This window comes from Sciurus vulgaris (genome assembly GCF_902686455.1).
Source record: "Sciurus vulgaris genome assembly, chromosome: 2".
NCBI lineage: Eukaryota > Metazoa > Chordata > Mammalia > Rodentia > Sciuridae > Sciurus > Sciurus vulgaris.
Window position 1 is genome coordinate 15,321,435 of NC_136462.1, and position 18,613 is coordinate 15,340,047.

Below are 18,613 nucleotides of genomic sequence, written 5' to 3' on the forward strand. Positions count from 1 at the left end.
CCACAGTATATATCACAGTTTAACTGTTCACTTACTATGGGATCTTTGGGCTGTTATGAATAAAACTGTAACATTGAACTTTGCAAGCAACTGAGATTTTTTTTCTCTTCTTTCATTTCTGCATGTTCAGAATTAGGAAAGAGAAATTACTGGGTATCCTGAATTGACTTGTTTTTAATCCGTTATAGTGATGTCATAATAAATGGTAAAGCCACTGGCTAAATATTCTGATGGCTTAAGGAAATCTAAACCAGTGCAGTCACTAAATAACATTTAGCATTCTAAAACTGTGTTGCTCAAAACAGTGACCTCTAGCTGCCTGTGACTCTTCAAAAATTAATTAAAGTGAAATTAAATTAAGAATTCAGTTTTTTATTCATTACATTTCAAGTTCCCAGGAAGTTCTTTGTAGCTAGTTGCTACTGTTTTAGCACAGATGAAGAACATTTTCACCTCTGCAGAAAGTTCTTTTGGACAGTGCTGGTCTAGAATATCTATCATTCTCTTTTTGCTGTGATAGCATTTCAAATCATCTGATTCCCTCATCTTTCTTGCCTGTTCTTCCTGGAGCTTGGGGGAGTCCCTAGATGCCCCTGAGTGCCTGGGGGGGCTGGCCTGGCTGTGACTCATCTTGGCGTGGCAGCTGCCCACACAGTACCTGGCACAGTGGGCTGCCTGGGTGACCATGGGGATTTTATTTACTGCTGAGGTGAACTGGAAGTTTCATTCTTGTCTAGATGAGGATGACGATGAGCCAGAAGAAGATGACCAGGAGATAAGAGAGAAAACTCTGCCCAGGTGGCAGATCTGGCTTGCTGCTGAGCGTTCCCGAGATCAGAGGCACTGGAGGCCCTGGCGCCCTGATAAGACCAAGAAGCAAACTGAGGAAGACTGTGAGGATCCTGAGAGACAGGCACGTGCCCTCCACCACAGGCAGGAAGCTGACCATGGGATCTTTGTCCTCCTCTCGTTCCTGTTATGTCTCCCTGTCTGAAAGAAGTTGCTGGGGCTGCCCTAGTGCTTGACTGGCTCAGGAGACTCTGGCCTGTTCCTGTGTCTGGGGAAACTACCCTCCTGTCCAGTATCAGGGTAGAATTTCCCTGGTGTCTGGTTATGGGAGCACTTATTGGCACTTGACCAGGTAAATCCTGTTGAAGGTAGGCTCTTGTGCTCACCCCTTTGGAGAGTGTCTTTCAGGTCATTGAGTTTCATATGGAACCGTGTGGCCTCAGGTTCTGAAAATTTGGATCACTGTGTTCACTCCCTCACCCGTTCTCTTGGATCCATGGAGATGTAGCAGCTATATTCGACTCCAGCAGACAAGAGGAGCAGAATGGAGAGACCTTTCTAGGGCCATAGGCACACAGCTTGTCTTGCAGAGGAAGGGCTCCTGTTGGTTGAATAGCTATTGAGTACTAGACACTTAACTTGTGTTGCCTCGTTTACTTTCATTACATGGTTTGGTATGTGCTGCTCTGCATTTGGGGGTTAGCAGCTCTGTAGGTTTTAAATTAAAATGAGGGAGGAAGTGGTCTTTTTATGCCTGGAAGTAACCAGCTACTTGGCTCTGCTGCTTGGTGTTATGTGAACCAATAGATTTTCTCAGTGACAAGTCCCTGTGACCCTCCTCGCAAGTGACTTGCCTTGAAGGTGGGGTGTTCTGCCTCTTGTTCACTGCTGTGTCACCAGCGCCTAGAACAATGCTTGTTCTGTGCTCAGGTGATGTTTTTGGATGTTGAAGGTTGTTTTTTGATGCACGGTGCCAGCCTGTTTGAGGGGTGATGAACAGGGTGGCCAGACAGGAGTTAAGACAGAGAAGTGGGGCTGGAGAAGCAGGTACTGTCCAGGCAGGAGGACCAGATTCCAGGGAAACCTCAGCTCCCAGCCTGCTGTGGGAGGTGCATCTGCATGGGAGGCCTCTTTCCTGACTGCAGCTGAGGGTTTAGGGGATTCTGTGGTCTCCCTTTGGTGTTCAGGGGTCTCATAGAGTTCAGGGCTAACCTTTGGGAAGTTGGTTCTTGACTTAGAATTCCACCTGTCCAGTGGAGCTGATTTCTGGAGCACACAGCTGCTGTGAGTGGCTTCTTATCATTTAGCTTTTTCTCTAATCCGGGGTTGGGGGACAGAATCTTTCTGATTTTTTCGATTTATTGAGTCCCAGGTTTATTGTGTTTGCATTTTGATTTCCTCTACTGAGAGCCACAAAGATGAACCAGACAAGCAGCAAGCACCTTGAGACAAAAAAAGGGTAGTGAGTGTCCTTGGTCTTACATTTTAAAACAGTTACGCGAAATCAGTAGTGTACAGTTGGTGTTAGGTTCTTAATTGCTCTTAACATAGTCCACTGCGCTTGTCATTACCTAGGCCTGTTTATGTGCAGTTTTCATTTCCTGAAGAAAATTTGGGCAAAAAATCCACAAATAGAATTTGTCTATCCTAAGGTAAAAAGGTTTCACAATTGTAATTTGTTATAGTAATTATGAAAGCATTTATGTGTGCTTTTTGAAGTGAACATGGTCTAGATCTACGAATCCAGCAGGATGTTTTGGAAGTGGTTGGTGTGAGCCTGTTTGTGCCTGCCTTACCAGTTTCCCAGATATGTGAAAATGGTAGTGGTCTTGGGCTGCTAGCAGTTCTCTAGCTGTCCAGGTGGCCTTGGGAGCCATCCAGCTCTTTTGTATTTTGCAGAAAACTTAGTTCCTATTTAAGATTTATTTTAATTTGAATAGTGTTGAATCATTAGTATATTCATGTAAAAAGAATTGTGAAAAATCGTGAAGACAGAAGTTTTGTGAATTTGAGAGTTTCATTAAATGGATCACTTTATTTGGCCTTTGATATAGGTGTTGTTTGATGATATTGGACAATCTCTGATCAGACTTTCCAGCCCAGATCTTCAGTTCCAGCTGATGGAAGCCTTTCTGCAGTTCTTGGGCGTGCCTTCTGGCTTTGTTCCTCCAGCCTCCTGCCTGTACCTGGCCATGGATGAGAGCAGCATCTTTGACAGTGGACTCTGTGATGAAAAGCCCTTGACTTTTTTCAACCCTTCATTTTCTGGCATCAGCTGTGTTGGCCGCATGGACCGGTTGGGCTGTCTCCGCTGGACCCGGGGTTACAACCGTGAGGGCGAAGAGTTCATTCGCAATGTCTTCCACCTTGTGATGCCTTTGTGTTCAGGCAAGCAAAAATCTCAACTCTGCTTCTCCTGGCTACGGTACGAGATTGCCAAGGTAACTCCAGCCGCCTTCTCCCTTTCATTTCACATCAGTGTTACAGGCATTGCAGGGCCCCAACTGCTCCTCCAGAAACTGTGCCTTCAGTGGCTCCTGGAGGCACGTTGTGTGTGTGGCTGCCCCTCAGAGGGGCTGCGGGAAGAGGAGGAAAGCAGGAGCCAGTCCAGGGCGTGGTGCTGGAGCTGTCACGTGGAGGTTCTTACCAGATGCCTGTGATGATATGGCAGTGGTGTTAACTAGTGCGAGCTTAGCAGGGTTAGAGGGTGTAAGTGTTTATTAGAATAGATGAAATAAGCTGCTCATCCTGAGTGGAATAGCTGTCTGCTCAAAAACTAGTCTCAGCCCGCTGCTCTGCCCTCTGCCGGCCACAGTTAGTATTGACTCTTAACATTCAGATTTCTGAAGCCAACTACAGCTTACACACACCAGGTTGTGCTACAGTAGTGTCTTCGGTAAAATGTGGCCACATCTCTTTGAAGAAGAGCATTTGAAGTGTATAAACATTGTTTATGGAGATTTAAAATGGAAACCTGGATGTGTTAATGTTATGGGTCCTGAGGCCTTGGTACACCCTTGTTAATTTTCCAGCTCTTTTCTGTGTGTTTCCCAAACACACAGAAAAGGAGATATAGTGGCCTTTGCACTGTGCTGCCAGTGCTTTCTAGAGTTGACAGTACAAAGAGATTGCTTGAATATTACAGAGCACCCAGAGTCATCCTTTGATTCTTTTTGTCTTGTAGGTCATTTGGTGTCTGCACACTAAAAACAAGAAGAGATTAAAGTCACAGGGGAAGAACTGCAAAAAACTAGCCAAGAACCTCCTCAAAGAGCCAGAAAACCGTAATAATTTCTGCCTCTGGAAGCAGTATGCACATCTGGAGTGGTTGCTTGGCAACATAGAAGATGCCCGAAAAGTTTTTGATACAGCACTCAGCATGGTGGGCAGCAGTGAGCTGAAAGACCGTGAACTTTGTGAACTCAGTCTGCTCTATGCTGAGCTGGAGCTGGAGCTGTCGCTGGACTCTGCAGGGGCCACAACAGCTCGAGCCATTCACATACTAACCCGACTGACAGAGAGTGGTCCCTATGGGCCCTTCACTGGGCAGATCTTACCCATTCATGTTTTGAAAGCTCGAAAGGCTTATGAGCATGCGCTACAAGACTGTGTGGTTAAGAGCTGTGTCTCTGATCCAGCTCCTGCTGACTCCTTAAACTGTCTTAGTAGCTTGGTCAAATGCTTTATGCTCTTCCAGTATTTGACCGTAGGGATCGATGCTGCTGTGCAGATATATGAACAGCTATTTGCCAAACTGAAGGGTTCTGTTTTTCCAGAAGGCCCTGGTCTGGAGGACAGTGCCTGCTCCCAGAAGTTGACCAGTGTTCTAGAAGCCATCACACTGATGCACACAAGTCTGTTGAGATTTCACATGAAAGTTAACGTGTACCCTCTGACTCCACTACGAGAGGCACTCTCGGAGGCTTTGAGGCTGTATCCTGGCAACCAGGTTCTTTGGAGGTCATATGTTCAGATTCAAAATAAGTCTCACAGTGCTAGCAAGACCAGAAAATTCTTTGATGCAATGACCAGGTCTGCCAAACCCATGGAGCCATGGTTATTTGCAATTGAAGCTGAGAAAATGAGGAAAAAACTGGTAGAAACTGTTCAGAGGTAACTACAGACCATCTTGTTTGTGTGTGTCACAAACCTCTCTGGGATGCTCGCCATTTTCCTGTGCCCGTGCCCCAGATATCAGGAGTGGACGGGGTGCAGGGCTGGAGCACCAGCTGTGGGCACGCCAGGTGCTGTAGAGAACACGCTGAGGATGAGCAGGACACTTAGAGAGTAGCAGTGTCTTTCATGAGAGGCTTTGGTGGCTGTCTTCCTGGGCATGGGCCTTTTGGGGTGTGAGTGTTGCCCCTGGTGTGCATCTGACAGGCCACTGGAGTGTCTGGGGCGCCATGTGAAAGCACAGTGTTGACAGCCTAGGCTCTGGAGGTCAGTTCTGATTGTAGTGCCAGCTCTGTTGCTTAGCAGCTGGGTGACCTCTGGCAAGTTGCTTCACCCCTCTGGTAGGCTCCTCTTCTATCAAATGAGAATAGTTAAAGATCCGCCTCTTATGGTTGCTCTGAAGGGTCAGTGAGGTAAGTGCTTGGCCCAAAGACTGCATGGTAATTTCTATTCTGTCACTGTTACCTCAGGAGCCATGTTGTGGTTCACATGCTATCTTTTGACACTGTATTATATCTGAAGGTTAAATGATAGTCCTGTGAACATATTAGTTAGGTGTGATTGTTTCTTCTGGAATCTTTGCTATGGTTTCGCTGCAACCTTATAAATAAGACAAAATTGCCTTTGAATAGTGTTTGATTTTTATTTCTTCCATTGGGATTTTTTCACTGCATGTGAGTCTTACCTCATCTACTTTGAGTGGAGAGGTCTTTCCTTCTCAGGAAGTAGAATTTTTATTCTGATTGCAGGGTAGGGTAGTTTCTTTTCTTTCTTTTTTTTTTTTTTTAATAGGTTAATGTATTTTAATAGCAAACTTACAGGAACAGCACAGAAGACAGACAACATTAAAAACATGTACTTGCATGTAGGACAACTCAGAAAAGTATAGTGAATGGATGGAATCTACTGTGTGATAAAAATGCTATAACACCATTTAGTTGCTGTCAATAAGAAATTTACTTTTTTAAAAAAATCCAGATGCTGGCATTGTTCAGAAAAATTTAAGTTTTATTTATAACTGTTATAAAGTTGAACTGCTGAAACTTGTTCACTGAAACATTTTGACTTGCATTAATGCTTTACATCCCTGCATTTATATTAAAAATTCACACACAAATGAAAATGGGAAAAAGGCCAATACCTGCTTTCTGTCCCCTATTTTTCCACTCGCAATCATGAACTTAGGTACCTTTTGACCCCATGGGAAAAAATATCTAACATTCAGAACTACCAATAACAGGAAGAAGAGAAAAAAATTTTTTTTGAGAGTGAAACGTTTCCCATCATAGTGAATTCTTAAGCACATTCTCCACGTATGCAGCATGCTAGTTGGATGTCTTTTGTCATAATTGTTACATGTTTGGCATGGATAGCACACAGGTTGGTGTCTTCAAAAAGGCCAACCAGATAGGCTTCACTTGCCTCCTGCAAAGCACCAATAGCTGCGCTCTGGAAGCGCAGATCTGTTTTGAAGTCCTGAGCAATTTCTTACACCAGATGCTGGAAGGGGAGTTTGCGAATCACAAGTTCCGTGGGCTTCTGATAACGTCTAATTTCATGAAGCGCCACAGTACCAGGCCTATAACCATGAGGTTTCTTCACCCCTCCAGTAGAGGGCGCACTCTTGCGAGTGGCTTTTGTAGCCATTGTTTCCAGGGTGCTTTACCACTGGTCGATTTGTGGGCAGTGTGCTTTGTACCAGCCAGGGTAGAAAGACCTCCTCACTTACCCTCTTCTTCTGCTGGAGCTCACGCAACCAGGTCATCTAACCCCCAAGCCTAGGTTTGGGGAGCCTAAGGGGAAGTGGGGGAGGGGAGGAGGCACAGAGGAACCAGCCTGTGGGCGGAGGGGCCGCTCCGCCCCCAGGGTAGGGTAGTTTCTTTAGAAATGAGAGAAGAGAAACAAAGAATTTGTGACTTCTGGACCGTCTTTGTGCGGGGCAGAAACCACAGAACTGTGGCCACTGCCTTCCTCTGGCCTTGGGGAAACGGCATCCTACCTGCACTTGGTGCCGCCACACTCACACTTGAAGGACAGCACACCCTGATACACTCTGACCCAGCTGTTGCTGACCTTTATTGTCACTTGAGCATCCCTTCCTGCGGGTTGCACAGGGGAGAGAACTTGTCTTGGTTACATGAGCCCTTGCCTTGCAGGGTGGGCGGTAGAGAGATCCATGCCACCATCCCGGAGACTGGCTTAACACACCGGATCAGAGCCCTGTTTGAAAATGCAGTGCGGAGCGACAACGGCAGCCAGTGCCCCTTACTGTGGAGGATGTATTTGAACTTTTTGGTAAGGAAATATTTTGACTTTTGCTTGTATAGAACTCTGCTTCTTCCTTTTTTTAAAAAAAAATGTCGACAGACCTTTATTTTATTCATTTATTTACATGTGGTGCTAAGGATCGAACCCAGCACCTCACTGCATGCTAGGCAAGTGCTCTTCCGCTGAACCACAGCCCAGCCCTGTTTCTTCCTTTTTAAGTGTGAAAGTGTGTGTGGCCTGGACCTGCTGCTAGGAGGGCCCCTTTTCACCTTCAAGCCTCCGGGTATGGAGGCTGATAGAACAGTGTAATTTCTCTCAGGACTCATGAGGAGGTTGTGGATTGCATATTTACTCAAGTTATTTGGTAGAACAAAACTGGTAAGTAATTAGTGGGCTGTCTGATGTAATAGAACTTAATACTGGTTTCTCTGAGTTGACTTCATTAAGTCAGCAACTTGGAAAATGGTCTAAGAGCTTTCATTTGAAGGGAACCTAAATTCTCTGTCATTTTGCTCATAAGAATTTCCAGGTTCTGATTCAGTTTTGTTATTAGAAATTCAGTCTAGAATGTGGTTTTTAAATTAGACATTTCCTCGTAGATTTGTGTTTACTTCACTGGTGAAGCACCATTTAATTTTGCCAGCATGAGTGTGCAGACTGGAAGGTGCTTCTCTGGCTGCCCAGACTGAATTGGCTTTGCTTTGGGCCTGGCCTGGCACTGGGCTGGCCCCCTTCACTTGGGTACGTCTGCTTCCCAGTTGCCTGGTTCTTTACAATGTAGTCCTCTAGGCCTCCTGCTTGTTGCTTTAGTTCACGGCTACTCAAGTCACATCTAACTGACCTCTAGTGAATAGTGTGCCTTTCAGAAGCCAGAAGTGACCTTTATTCATGGATTTTATGTATATCTCTGACTGTTCACACAGGTAAGTTCTCAAAATTTGGTCAGAGAATTTGAACATTTAATGTATGACAAAGCCGAGGTGTCTAAGAGGTGATAGATGGTGAGGCTTAGGAGAGGTTTGGGCCTCCCCTGACTTCTGTCTTAGATTCCAGAATTCATCTAGGCATTCCTTTCTGACCTCTGAAAGGGGGCCATGCGCTGAAGATCTGAGGGATCAGGAGGACACACTATCTCAGGACAGCTATTCCTGGCATATCCGGGAAGGATGGGCTAATCCTAAGGGGTCGGAGTTGGCGTTGAAAGTGAATTTCCACAGTTGGTGCATTTCCCTTGTGCTTGCTCTTTAGAGATTTTATGCTTTGTGTGAAGTGGAAGCCTTAAGGGGTCCTATGCTGGCCTGGCACTTGTGGCTACAAGTAGGGTGCTGCCTGTTAGTCAGAGGTGACGTGGTGCCGAAGAATCGGGAGAACTGGGGTTTTGCCAGAGTCCCTCTCTTGATTTTTCCAGCATGAATACTCTGTCACTCTTTCAAAGCAGATGTGGGTTTAAACAGGGTCTGCTTGCAAATTTACCAGTTTAATTTTTCCAGACTTTTATAGTAGAGATACGGTAAGGTGCAAATTCCAGTATTTTTATTGAGTCTCTGCCATGAGCCAGGTTTGATTGGGTTGTAGGCCAAAAAGTACCATCGACTTGGAAAAAAGATCTAGACTCTGAAGGAACTTGTCTGTTTGCAAAGGTGGTGTCGGAACTAAGGATTAATTAGAGCTGTGACTTTGCCTCACAGTTCCTGAGTGAGCTCTTGGCACCTTATCAAATAAGTACAGTGAACAAACCAAACAAGAGCCCAGATGCAGCTGCAAGTGCCAGGAGAAGTCCCCGTGGAGGGTGGGACCCTGGGGTGGCCGCTGGTCACCCCTGCTGGAGCCTTCCGTGAACATCCGGACAGACTTGCTTCTTGCTCTTTTCATGGCAAATATGATAGAGGGATTAAAAACATTGCTGGCCGTGGAGAATGTGGAAGGAACAGGAAGTGGACCAATACCATTCAGACTCTCCATTCAGGTTGGAACATAGCAAGGTGAAACCTGGCTTTTGGGATTTCCAGGGCATTTTTCTGCATGAATACTAACATTTCAACTGAACTTTTTTGTTGTATTTTGGCTAAAGTTGCAGTTACTCTGAAGATTCTCTGGTCATGTTCCAATACAACAAGGAAGGAAATGTCACTATTGATAAGCTAGTCAGCTGATTCCATGGGACTGAAGAAAGAAGTCTTACTACGTGAAAGGGGACAGTGGCATTTCTAATGGTTAGTCACTAGATTCCTCTGCTCTCCAGTACAGTTTCTTGTCCCATCCTGTTGACAGCTGGCAGAATTCAGGTCATGTTAAGAGGCCACCATTGACAAGGGCTGGTAGGAGGGAAGAGAGTCTCTTCAGCTGCCCTCCTGGGGTGAATGAGCAAACCTCTCACAGTGCCAGTGAGGCACAGAGGAAGTATTACAGAGATGACATTTTATTGGAGGAGAGTGGATATCAGTTTTGTCAAATTGCCTGAAAAAATTCTGTGAGCTAACAGTTGCTCAGATATGTTTGTAATGAGACAAGAAAAGAGAATCAGATTTTGCAAAAGCCTGAAGACTTTCATCTTCTCGTTTTCTTAGAAATGTTGCTTCCCCTTTCTAGAGGTGTAACACGTCGGAGAGGAAGCACCAAACAGCTTCTTGAAATGGGAGAGTGCAAACACTTGTTAGGTATGCTGGGGCTGGCCTGGTGGTGGCTGCCACCTGCTGTGCCACTGGTGTTCTTGCCTGCCGTGGAGAAGAGAACTGATAGTGCTCCGCTCAGGGCAGACATGGCGGCTGCTCCAGAGGGGCTTGCCTGCATGGTGCTCACGTGTGTGTGTCTCGGCTCCCAGGGCTGAGGCTGAAGGAAGGGTGGCCTCTGTGTAAGCTCTGTCCTGCCCCCTCTGGGGACTCATTGATGGGATCAGGACATGCTCAGAGATGGTAACAGTGTGACCAGCCCAGGCCCATTTGCCCACTGCACAGGATGCCCGTCGTTGAAACAAGTTTTGCAAAAGAGTTGATTCACAAGGCAGCAGAATGTGGCACAGGAGGCCATGTCTCATCTACCTCCTGAGGGTAGGGTTTGTGGGATATTTATGGGATAAAGAAGCAGGCTGATGTGCAGCGTGGGAGAATGATTGGAGATGAAGTAATCTGTGTTCCATGTATGCGTGATGAAACTTCATGGCTCTTTATGAGACATGTACAGAAAATGGAGTTATATGATCTGAATGTGGAGGAAATCTTGACCTTCTGACAGAAAAGGTCTCCCACTGGACACCTGCACAGGCCCAGCTGAAGAGTCAGTGGGTGGTTTCAACAAATATAACCAAGTGCCTGAAAATTAACCTAGGCAGCTGTCGCCATCATGACCACATGCCAAAGGTGTCATCTGTAGCTCAGCTAGTGGGAGGCTGATAGTATATAGCTCAGTTCCGTGACCTCCAGAATTGGTGATTTGTAAATCAGGTAACTAAACTGGGGAAGGGGAGTTCAGAGAGAAGTACAAAGTGCAGCTAGTGTAATCAGACCAGGGCAGCCATGCTTGTTAGTTATCAGAGTTAGGATTCCATTCTCCATGGAGCCTTGGAGACTGAGGTGAGGGTTACCATCCCACAGTGGCTCTCAGGTCCTTGGGAGAAGCTTCTGAGCTGCAAAAGATAGATATTCATGACTGTGAGCCCCTCTTAGTATCTGCCAGCAGACGGCGGGGCCTGGTGAGAGGGGCGTAGACCTAGCAGCAGCTCTCCTCTTTTATTAGCTCTCTTTTCTCTGGTTCCATGTGAAGACCCAGTTGGTGCCCTGAGGTGCTCCTGGCTTGCCTGAGGACATTTACCCAGCCACAACACCGTGGGGGTGACAGGAGCATCACAGGAACTCCAGACAAGGGGATATCACCCTGAGTTATGTTTCAGCCCTGACGGAATCTTACCAGGAGTCTCGGTTGTCAAGATGACATTTAGACGGTGATGGAGGGACCAGGAGAGCTGGTAGTGCCCACAGACTTTTCTCTCACTTGAGGCTGTGCTCTGTTCAGAGGTGAAGGTGTGTACAAAGCCTTGTCTTACAATCCAAAACCATGGGTGGAAAACACAGAGTCACCACTGAGTTCTCACCTGGCGTCAAGCCTTCCATACTTCGTACAGCAAAGGACAGTATTTTCCTGTGGCCTGTTGATGACGGAAATGCCCTGAGAAGAGTTCTTACTTGAAGTAACTTGTAACTGGATTTGCTGGCTTCCATGATTCTGCGCGTGACAGAGGAAGTAGTAATACAGTTTTCCTTTGTTCTTTCAAAAGGAAGAAAAAGTTCAGTTGAGTCAGGAGTTAGGAGAGGACATTGATGCATATTAACACGGGAAGGAAAGACAACTTACATGGGCTTCTTGGTTGTGAATTCAGCAGCCCAGCCTCAGAACTGGAGGCTCACAGTAGTAAGGGCACACGGGAGTCCCCTGAGTCCTGTGGCTGGCTCTTGGAGAAGCTGAGCCTTGTCCAAAGCAGGAGTCTCATAGCTGCGGTTACAGTGCAAGCCGTAGTCCCTGTGACTGGGAGTGAACCTTGAAAGATTGAAAAGTGGAGTTCCTGAGCAGCACATCGGAGTCTGGATGCTGTGGTCCAGTCTCTGGGAGCTCAGTCAACAGCTCTGACCGGTTCAGTTAGCTGCAGCGTGCTGCTGTGTGACTAGAAGAGCCGGAGTCCACTAGAACCTCTCCTGGGGACGGGAAGTCTGAGGGAGGAGGCAAGCAAGAGACCCACCTGAGCTCCCTGGCTCTGCACACACACAGCTGGGAACACGACGGTGGGACTGATTTGAGACGAAGGGTTTTAGATCTAGAGAGCCAGAGAGAAAGCCTGCTGAAAACCTGCACACACTCAGACTGAAGTTTTTTTCTTTTTTTCTTTTTTAATATTTTTTTTTCTTTTTGATGGACTTTATTTTATTTATTTGTATGTGGTGCTAAGAATCAAACCCAGAGCCTCACACATGCTAGGCACGCGCTCCACACTGAGCCACAGCCCCAACTCAGACTGAAATTTCTGATGGAAAATCTGGTATATGGGGTAAGCTATTGGAGAAACGTGATAGTCCTGGTTATTTCATTTCTCTGAAAGACAGCTCTCATCCAGCGGCACATAATTAAAGCAAGTGTTTTCTCATTTGCACAAGTTTTCAAGTTCACCAGCCTCATCTCACTGACCTGGTCTCATTGCATGTACTTTACTAATGCCAAGGCCGGGTGGCCCCAGTAAAGGAGGAAGAACGGGATTTCTCGCAGTCAGAAGTGTCCGGCATCCACACTTGGGGGCACTTGAGGAGAGGAGATGACCCCTACACAGCAGTCGCCTAGAGAGCATTCTCTGGTACCTGCGTAGTCCCTTCAGCTGCCGTGATGGTACCGGGCCATCCACACAGCCTGGCTGCGCAGCTGAGGGCCGCATGCCGTGTCTTTATAGGCTGAGCTTCTGTGCTTCAGTTGGTCATTTTTGTACTTCCTCTTACCTCAGGTTTCCTTGGGAAACAAAGAAAGAAGCAAAGGTGTGTTCTACAAAGCACTTCAGAATTGTCCTTGGGCAAAGGTAGGTTTACAGACCGGGGTACCTTCAGCCTCCTAGAACCCTTCTCCGGGCCTCCATGCAGCCAGTGTCATCCAGGACAGGTGGCTCTGGGGATGGCAGTGCCCCTTCCCCAGGAACATGCAGGGCCTTTTCCGAGTGAGACTGCCCCTGTGGAGTCGGAGCCCAGTGGTCCTGTTTCCTTGCCCTGCCCTGGAGCTGGTGCTTCATGGGAGGGTGGCTGGGATTAGATGATCTCTTGACACGTGTCCAAAACTCAGCCCAGATGCCAGAAGAGTTGGGATCCATGTTCCATCCAGCCGGGAGACATTTGGAAATCAGTTTGTGATCACAGTGTCTGCCAGCACTCTGGTCCCACCACTGTAAAAGGTGCCTCGCCTGGTGTTGAGTCCACTGTCCTTCCTGAGCTGAGAAAGCCCCAGAGAAAGGGAAAGAGGACTGGAGGGCGAGGGCGGGGGCGACTTGCTGGGATCTGCTGCTTTTCCTCAGGCTCCTCCCACTCACTCCCTCTGCCTGCCTAGGTGCTGTATCTGGACGCCGTGGAGTACTTCCCCGACGAGCTGCAGGAGGTCCTGGACCTGATGACTGAGAAGGAGCTCCGCGTGCGGCTTCCCCTGGAGGAGCTGGAGCTCCTGCTGGAGGACTAGAGCAGGTGCTCGGAGCAGGGGCGCGCACCTGGGCGCCTCTGCCTGGGACGTGCGCTTCCTCCTTCCTCAGTGCCTGGGTGTCGGCCTTTCCCGCCTTGCACAGGTGTTGGATGTGCAGAGGCACCAAGCCATTGTTCTGCATATTATACCTGTGACTGTGTGCGCCTGTGTAGAGATGAATCATGCCACGTGATGGTGACTCCTCCTGTGGTTGAGGTGCGTGCGGGTTCCTGGTCCTGCTCTTCCTCTGCCCAGCCTGCACTGGCCCTGCCCTGTTACACACAGCCCCTTGGTGGCATCACTGAGGGTCTGCCAGGCTCTCTGTGTTTGGACTTTAAAGTCTCACCCCTTGACATTAGGACCTCTTGCCCCAGCTGCAGGGTAGGAGGGCAGATTTGTCCTTGTCCTCAGCCCAGCACTGTGAGGGTTGCTCAGCACTTGGTGTCTTTCCTGGGTCAGGTGTGTGGCGAGTTTCTCCTTATTCCCTGAGCCCTACTTGGGTGGCCCCAGCCTCTGCACGGCAGCACCCCGGGATCTGGGGAGCAGTGCCGACTCCCAGGCCCACCCCAGCCCTGCCGCGTCATCTGCCCTCTCACAGTGAGGGGTGGAAAGCCTGCCGGGCGAGCTCCCTCCACGTCCACCGTCCCCACCCAGCCCTACTCTGCGGGGAGCGCTGAGGTCTGCCCGGCCTCCCGCGTGGCACAGTTGCCATCTTAGTAAGGCTGGCCTGGCCTGTTCTGGTGTTGATCTCTGAGGGCTGTGAATAGAATGAGAGGGATAGCCACATTCAGGCTGTTCCTCCTGAAGAGATGGGCGCTGTTGTTTCCACTGTGAGCGCGGTGGGGGAGGTCTGCCTTGTCTTGCCCAGGTTCCTGGTTTTTAAAAAATCTTCATCTGTGTAATTGCTGAGCGTTTGTATTTCTTTGGAAATGCCTGTGTGTGGATGTAAATCAGCCCAAACTGATGGACAATCTGGGAATAGAGGGGGCGAGTGCGTAGCGTGCTTTCTCGGGGTGGCGTCTCAGAACACCCAGTCACCACCCTCCTGCCCCTTCTGCTTGGCTTTCTTCAGCAAAGAGGAGCTGGGTGCTCCCTCTGGTGCCTTTTCACAGAAGCAGGCGGAACTTGAGGAAGTGGGGCGCTCAGCCCTGAGCTGAACTCGCTTGGGCTGAAGTGGAAGCCGCAGGGAGAACCAGCGCCCCCTTCCCAGTTCTCGGCGGCCTGCAGAGAAAGATCTCTGCCATCCTCACCCTCTTGTGGGGTGGGTATCAGGCCAGACACCTTCCACACCCTGTTGCAGGCATGCAGTTGAAGCCCAGGACCAAGCCACGTCCCCACAACAGCGGCTCACGGTTTGATCCTGAGTCCCACATCTCTTCTCATTTGGTTAGAACTTAGAAACTGGCCTGTGGTTAACTGGTGCCCTTACACCCAGTGGCAACCTTATACCTTGGGAGCCTGGAATGGATTGTGCAGCTGGGCAGTGAACCCCTGAAACATGATAAAGGAGCTTCTCACATCGAGTTTGGCACATTACCTTGTGCATGAGAAGATGCTTTAAAACACAAACACCACACACACATGAATTCTCTGTGGGTAGCAGTGTTTTTGTTTTTTGGTTGTTGTTTGTTTTTGTACTGAGGACAAAACCCAGGGGTGTTTTATCACTGAGCTATACCCCCAGCCCCTTTATTTTATTTTTTGATACTGGGAATTGAACTGGGGGACACTTAACAACTGAGCCACATCCCCAGCCCTTTTAAAAATATTTTATTTAGAGACAGAATCTCACTGAGTTGCTTACGGTCTTGCTAAGTTGCTGAGGCTGGCTTTGAACTTGTGATCCTCCTGCCTTAGTCTCCCTAGCTGCTGGGATTATAGGCGTGTGCCACCATGCCCAGCCCCTTTTGTTTTTTGAGATAGGGTCTCACTGAGTTGCTAAGGCCATCCTCCTGCCTCAGCCTATTGGGATCACAGGTGTGCATAACCATACCTAGTTCTCTGTGGGTAGATGTTTTATAGAAAAATGAAGTGAGGTAATTGTGATTTTTTAAAAAAGCCTGTTTGAGATTGTTCATCATGAAAGTCTGAAAGATGATTAAGCTCTTCCCGAGACAACAAACTGGTAGGCAGAGAAGGGGTTTGAGTTTCTCCAGGTCCATCAGGCCATTGCTCGTGCATTTATCAAGAGTGCTAATTATTTCCCAAAAGGAGTTCCCATCACCTCAGACCATAGGGCTCAGCCCTGTGTTGGGTCTGGGGTGACGCTGGAGCCGAGCAGTGTCCATACCTCTGGCCTGTGGATCGCTGGGCGGTGCTGTATCCAGGTGAGCGAAGCCTCTCTGCTAGCTCCGCCCATAAAACACACATATTCATTATTTTGTATTTAAAGAGTGAAAACAGGGTGGGTCCTGAGAAAAACACATGCTTGCTGCGAGGGAGTGATCAGAGTTCACATTAAAATGCTTCTGTGGGGCAGGGCTTTAAGGAACTAGTGACGTCCACGGGAGCACAGCCGTCTGCCCTGCTCGCCAGGTGAGAAGCCAAAGAAATTGCTCTGGAGAAATGGTCACACGAGTCACTTCATTCTTGTGGCTTGCACTGTGGACCATCTGTAGAAATGACAACTTCAGCATTATTTTGGTCGCAAGCTAAGTGGAGAGGCAGCTGGAATGGGGTGGAGGATGGGGTATGGTTCAGGCTGTGCCCCAGCTTCCTCTTCTCAGGTACGCTAGGCACCGGTGTTTCTTTGGCTGCTTTTGTGTAACTGACAGAAGGGAGATGTCCCTATGGATAGAGTGGAAGGCTTGGAGGTTACCAAGGAGGAAAAGGAAATACTCATGTGCTGCTTATGTTCTGTTCTTTTAAAGTCTGAAACTTAAAAATATTGTCCAGAAAAGTATAGTCATACCTTGGTATCCATGGAGGATTGGTTCCAGGACCCCAAGGTCTCTGAAATCCAAGAATGTTTAAGTCCTTAGAGTGGCATTAGTTTGCATATAATCTATGCATATCTTCCTGTATACTTCAAATCACCTGTAAATTACTCATAATAATATTTGTAATACGTTACTAATGCAATGTAAATGCTATGTAAACAGTTCTTTTTACTGTGTTTGGGAATAATGACAAGAAAAAGGTCTGTACAGGTTCAGTATACATTTCTTTTTTCCTGAATATTTTTGATCTGTGATAGATTGAGTCTCTGGATGTGGAACCCTTGGACGTGGAGAGCCAGCTGTACATTACAAGAAACTTTTTTATCTTGACCCACTTGGGGGTAGGTTGCCGATAGTTTTCTGTACATTACAGTGTAAGCATCAAACAGGAAATTGGTGTGGATATAGTTCCCTTTGTGATCTTCAGGTCCAACTTAGGCCTCAGATTGTCATAGTGTCTTCTGTAGGAAGAGGATCCTATAGCACTTGGTTATGTCTCCTTGGTCTCAGTCAGTCTGGAAGCTTTACCTTGTTTTTTGTAACTTGGACACTTGAAGTGTCCAGAATTTGTAGACTGTTCAGTTTGTTTGCCCAGTGTTTCCTCCTGAATGGATGCAAAGTATCTTTGGCAGGAGTGTCACAGAGTGACACATCTGGGGTAGCACATACTTTCAAAATGCCTATTATTACTATTTAAAGATTTGTTTTATATACACACACACACACACACACACATATATATATATATATATATGGACACAGTACCTTTATTCTATTTTTATTTGGTGTTGAGGATGGAACCCAGTGCCTCACACATGCTAGGCAAGTGCTCTGCCACTGAGCCACAGTCCCAGCCCCAAGATGCCCATTATTGATGTTTGTTTTGATGACCAGGTTAAGATGGTATCTGCTGGGATTCTCTAGTGTGAAGTGGCCTTTTTCCCTAATTGAAAAGTATTTTGTGGGGAGGTATTTTGAAAACTCCAAATGTCCATTCGTTGAGCTTTCAGCTGATGGATGTTAGTATGAGCTCAGTTCCTATTTTGTTGAAGGGCTGTATTCTTTTGGTGTTAATTATTTTGATGCTTAAATTGCCCCAGGTGTGACAGTGGCAGCACCTTCGGGGGACTGTGTCTTTTGACTCGTCCCCATCATTCTGTGTACTTGCTTTCCAGCAACACATAATTAAGGTCCATCTTATACTCTACCTGCCCAGCTCTGGAGGCACTCTAGTTCTTTTTAGTGGCGAATGGTATTTACTTTTTGTGGTACTGGGGGTCCAACCCTGGACATCGTTCTTGCTAAACAAGTACTCTGTCATCGAGCTACATCCCCAGTCCACAAATGGTATTTAGAAGCAAAGATGTGCAGGCCACATAACCTATCTTGTAGAAGCAAAGATGTATGTTTAGGTATGTCCATTGTCATCAGGGTGTATTGTTCCCAAGCACTGTCCGTGGACAAAGTTCATTCTAGTTTTCTCCTATTCTTACCTGTAACTTCTCAGTGAGAAACCTGGCTTCTGCCATCCTTCCTGAGTGATCAAATGTAACCAACCTTTCGACCTCTGCCGCTGTCCAGCCCCTCACGGATGCCCTCTTTCCATACAGTGACTCCAGTACTCATTAGGCTGCCCACACCATCTCACCTAACCCATGCCAAGTCCTCACGCTGTGCTGCTCCTCACGTGGACACCCCACTTCCCCACATGTACACCGTCCTCCTGCACCGGGCCTCCTCATTGGGATATCCCCTACGGTAGGCAGAATGGCACCCCAAAAGATGTCCACATCGTAAGCTCTAGAACCTGTGAATGTTACATGGCAAAAGGAACTTTGCAAACAAATTCTTTAAATAGGGAGGTTATCCTGGATTATCTGGGTAGGTCCAGTGCAGTCAAAAGGGCATTTAAGTGGCAAAGACAGGCATATGATGACATGAAAACTCAGAGCTCAAGAGGGATTTGGCCTGCTGTTGCTGCTTAAGGACCAGAGGTTGGGGAAATAAGGAATGAACGTGGCCTTCAGAACCATCTGGGACAGGCCCTCAGATGACAGCAAAGAAATGCCGACTCCTAAAACTGCAAGGAACAATTTTGCCAGTGACTCTAGGATTCTCCCCTAGAACCTACAGAAAGGAATGCAGTCTTTCCAACGAGACCAGTCCGAGATTTGTGAGCTACAGAACTGAGGTAAAATTTTTTTCGTGATGTTGTGGATTTAACCCAGGGATGCTCTACCACTGAATTA

General features: G+C 47.4%; 1 protein-coding gene and 1 pseudogene across 2 annotated transcripts in view; one reads left to right on the forward strand and one right to left on the reverse strand.

The window, feature by feature from the left end:
• NRDE2 (NRDE-2, necessary for RNA interference, domain containing) overlaps window positions 1-18,613 on the forward strand; it is a 50,942-nt gene that overhangs the window by 28,083 nt on the left and 4,246 nt on the right. The window contains exons 9-14 of the mRNA XM_079129299.1: window positions 738-913; window positions 2,844-3,230; window positions 3,974-4,902; window positions 7,119-7,257; window positions 12,710-12,781; window positions 13,300-13,641. Of these exons, the coding sequence (XP_078985425.1) occupies window positions 738-913; window positions 2,844-3,230; window positions 3,974-4,902; window positions 7,119-7,257; window positions 12,710-12,781; window positions 13,300-13,425 (1,829 nt within the window). The 3' untranslated portion in view covers window positions 13,426-13,641. The remainder of the gene's footprint in view (window positions 1-737; window positions 914-2,843; window positions 3,231-3,973; window positions 4,903-7,118; window positions 7,258-12,709; window positions 12,782-13,299; window positions 13,642-18,613) is intronic.
• On the reverse strand, window positions 4,909-6,727 carry LOC306653604 (histone H3.3C-like; annotated as a pseudogene). The gene is made up of 2 exons: window positions 6,692-6,727; window positions 4,909-6,653 (listed from the first exon to the last, which is right to left on the reverse strand). The product of its transcript is annotated as a histone H3.3C-like (transcript).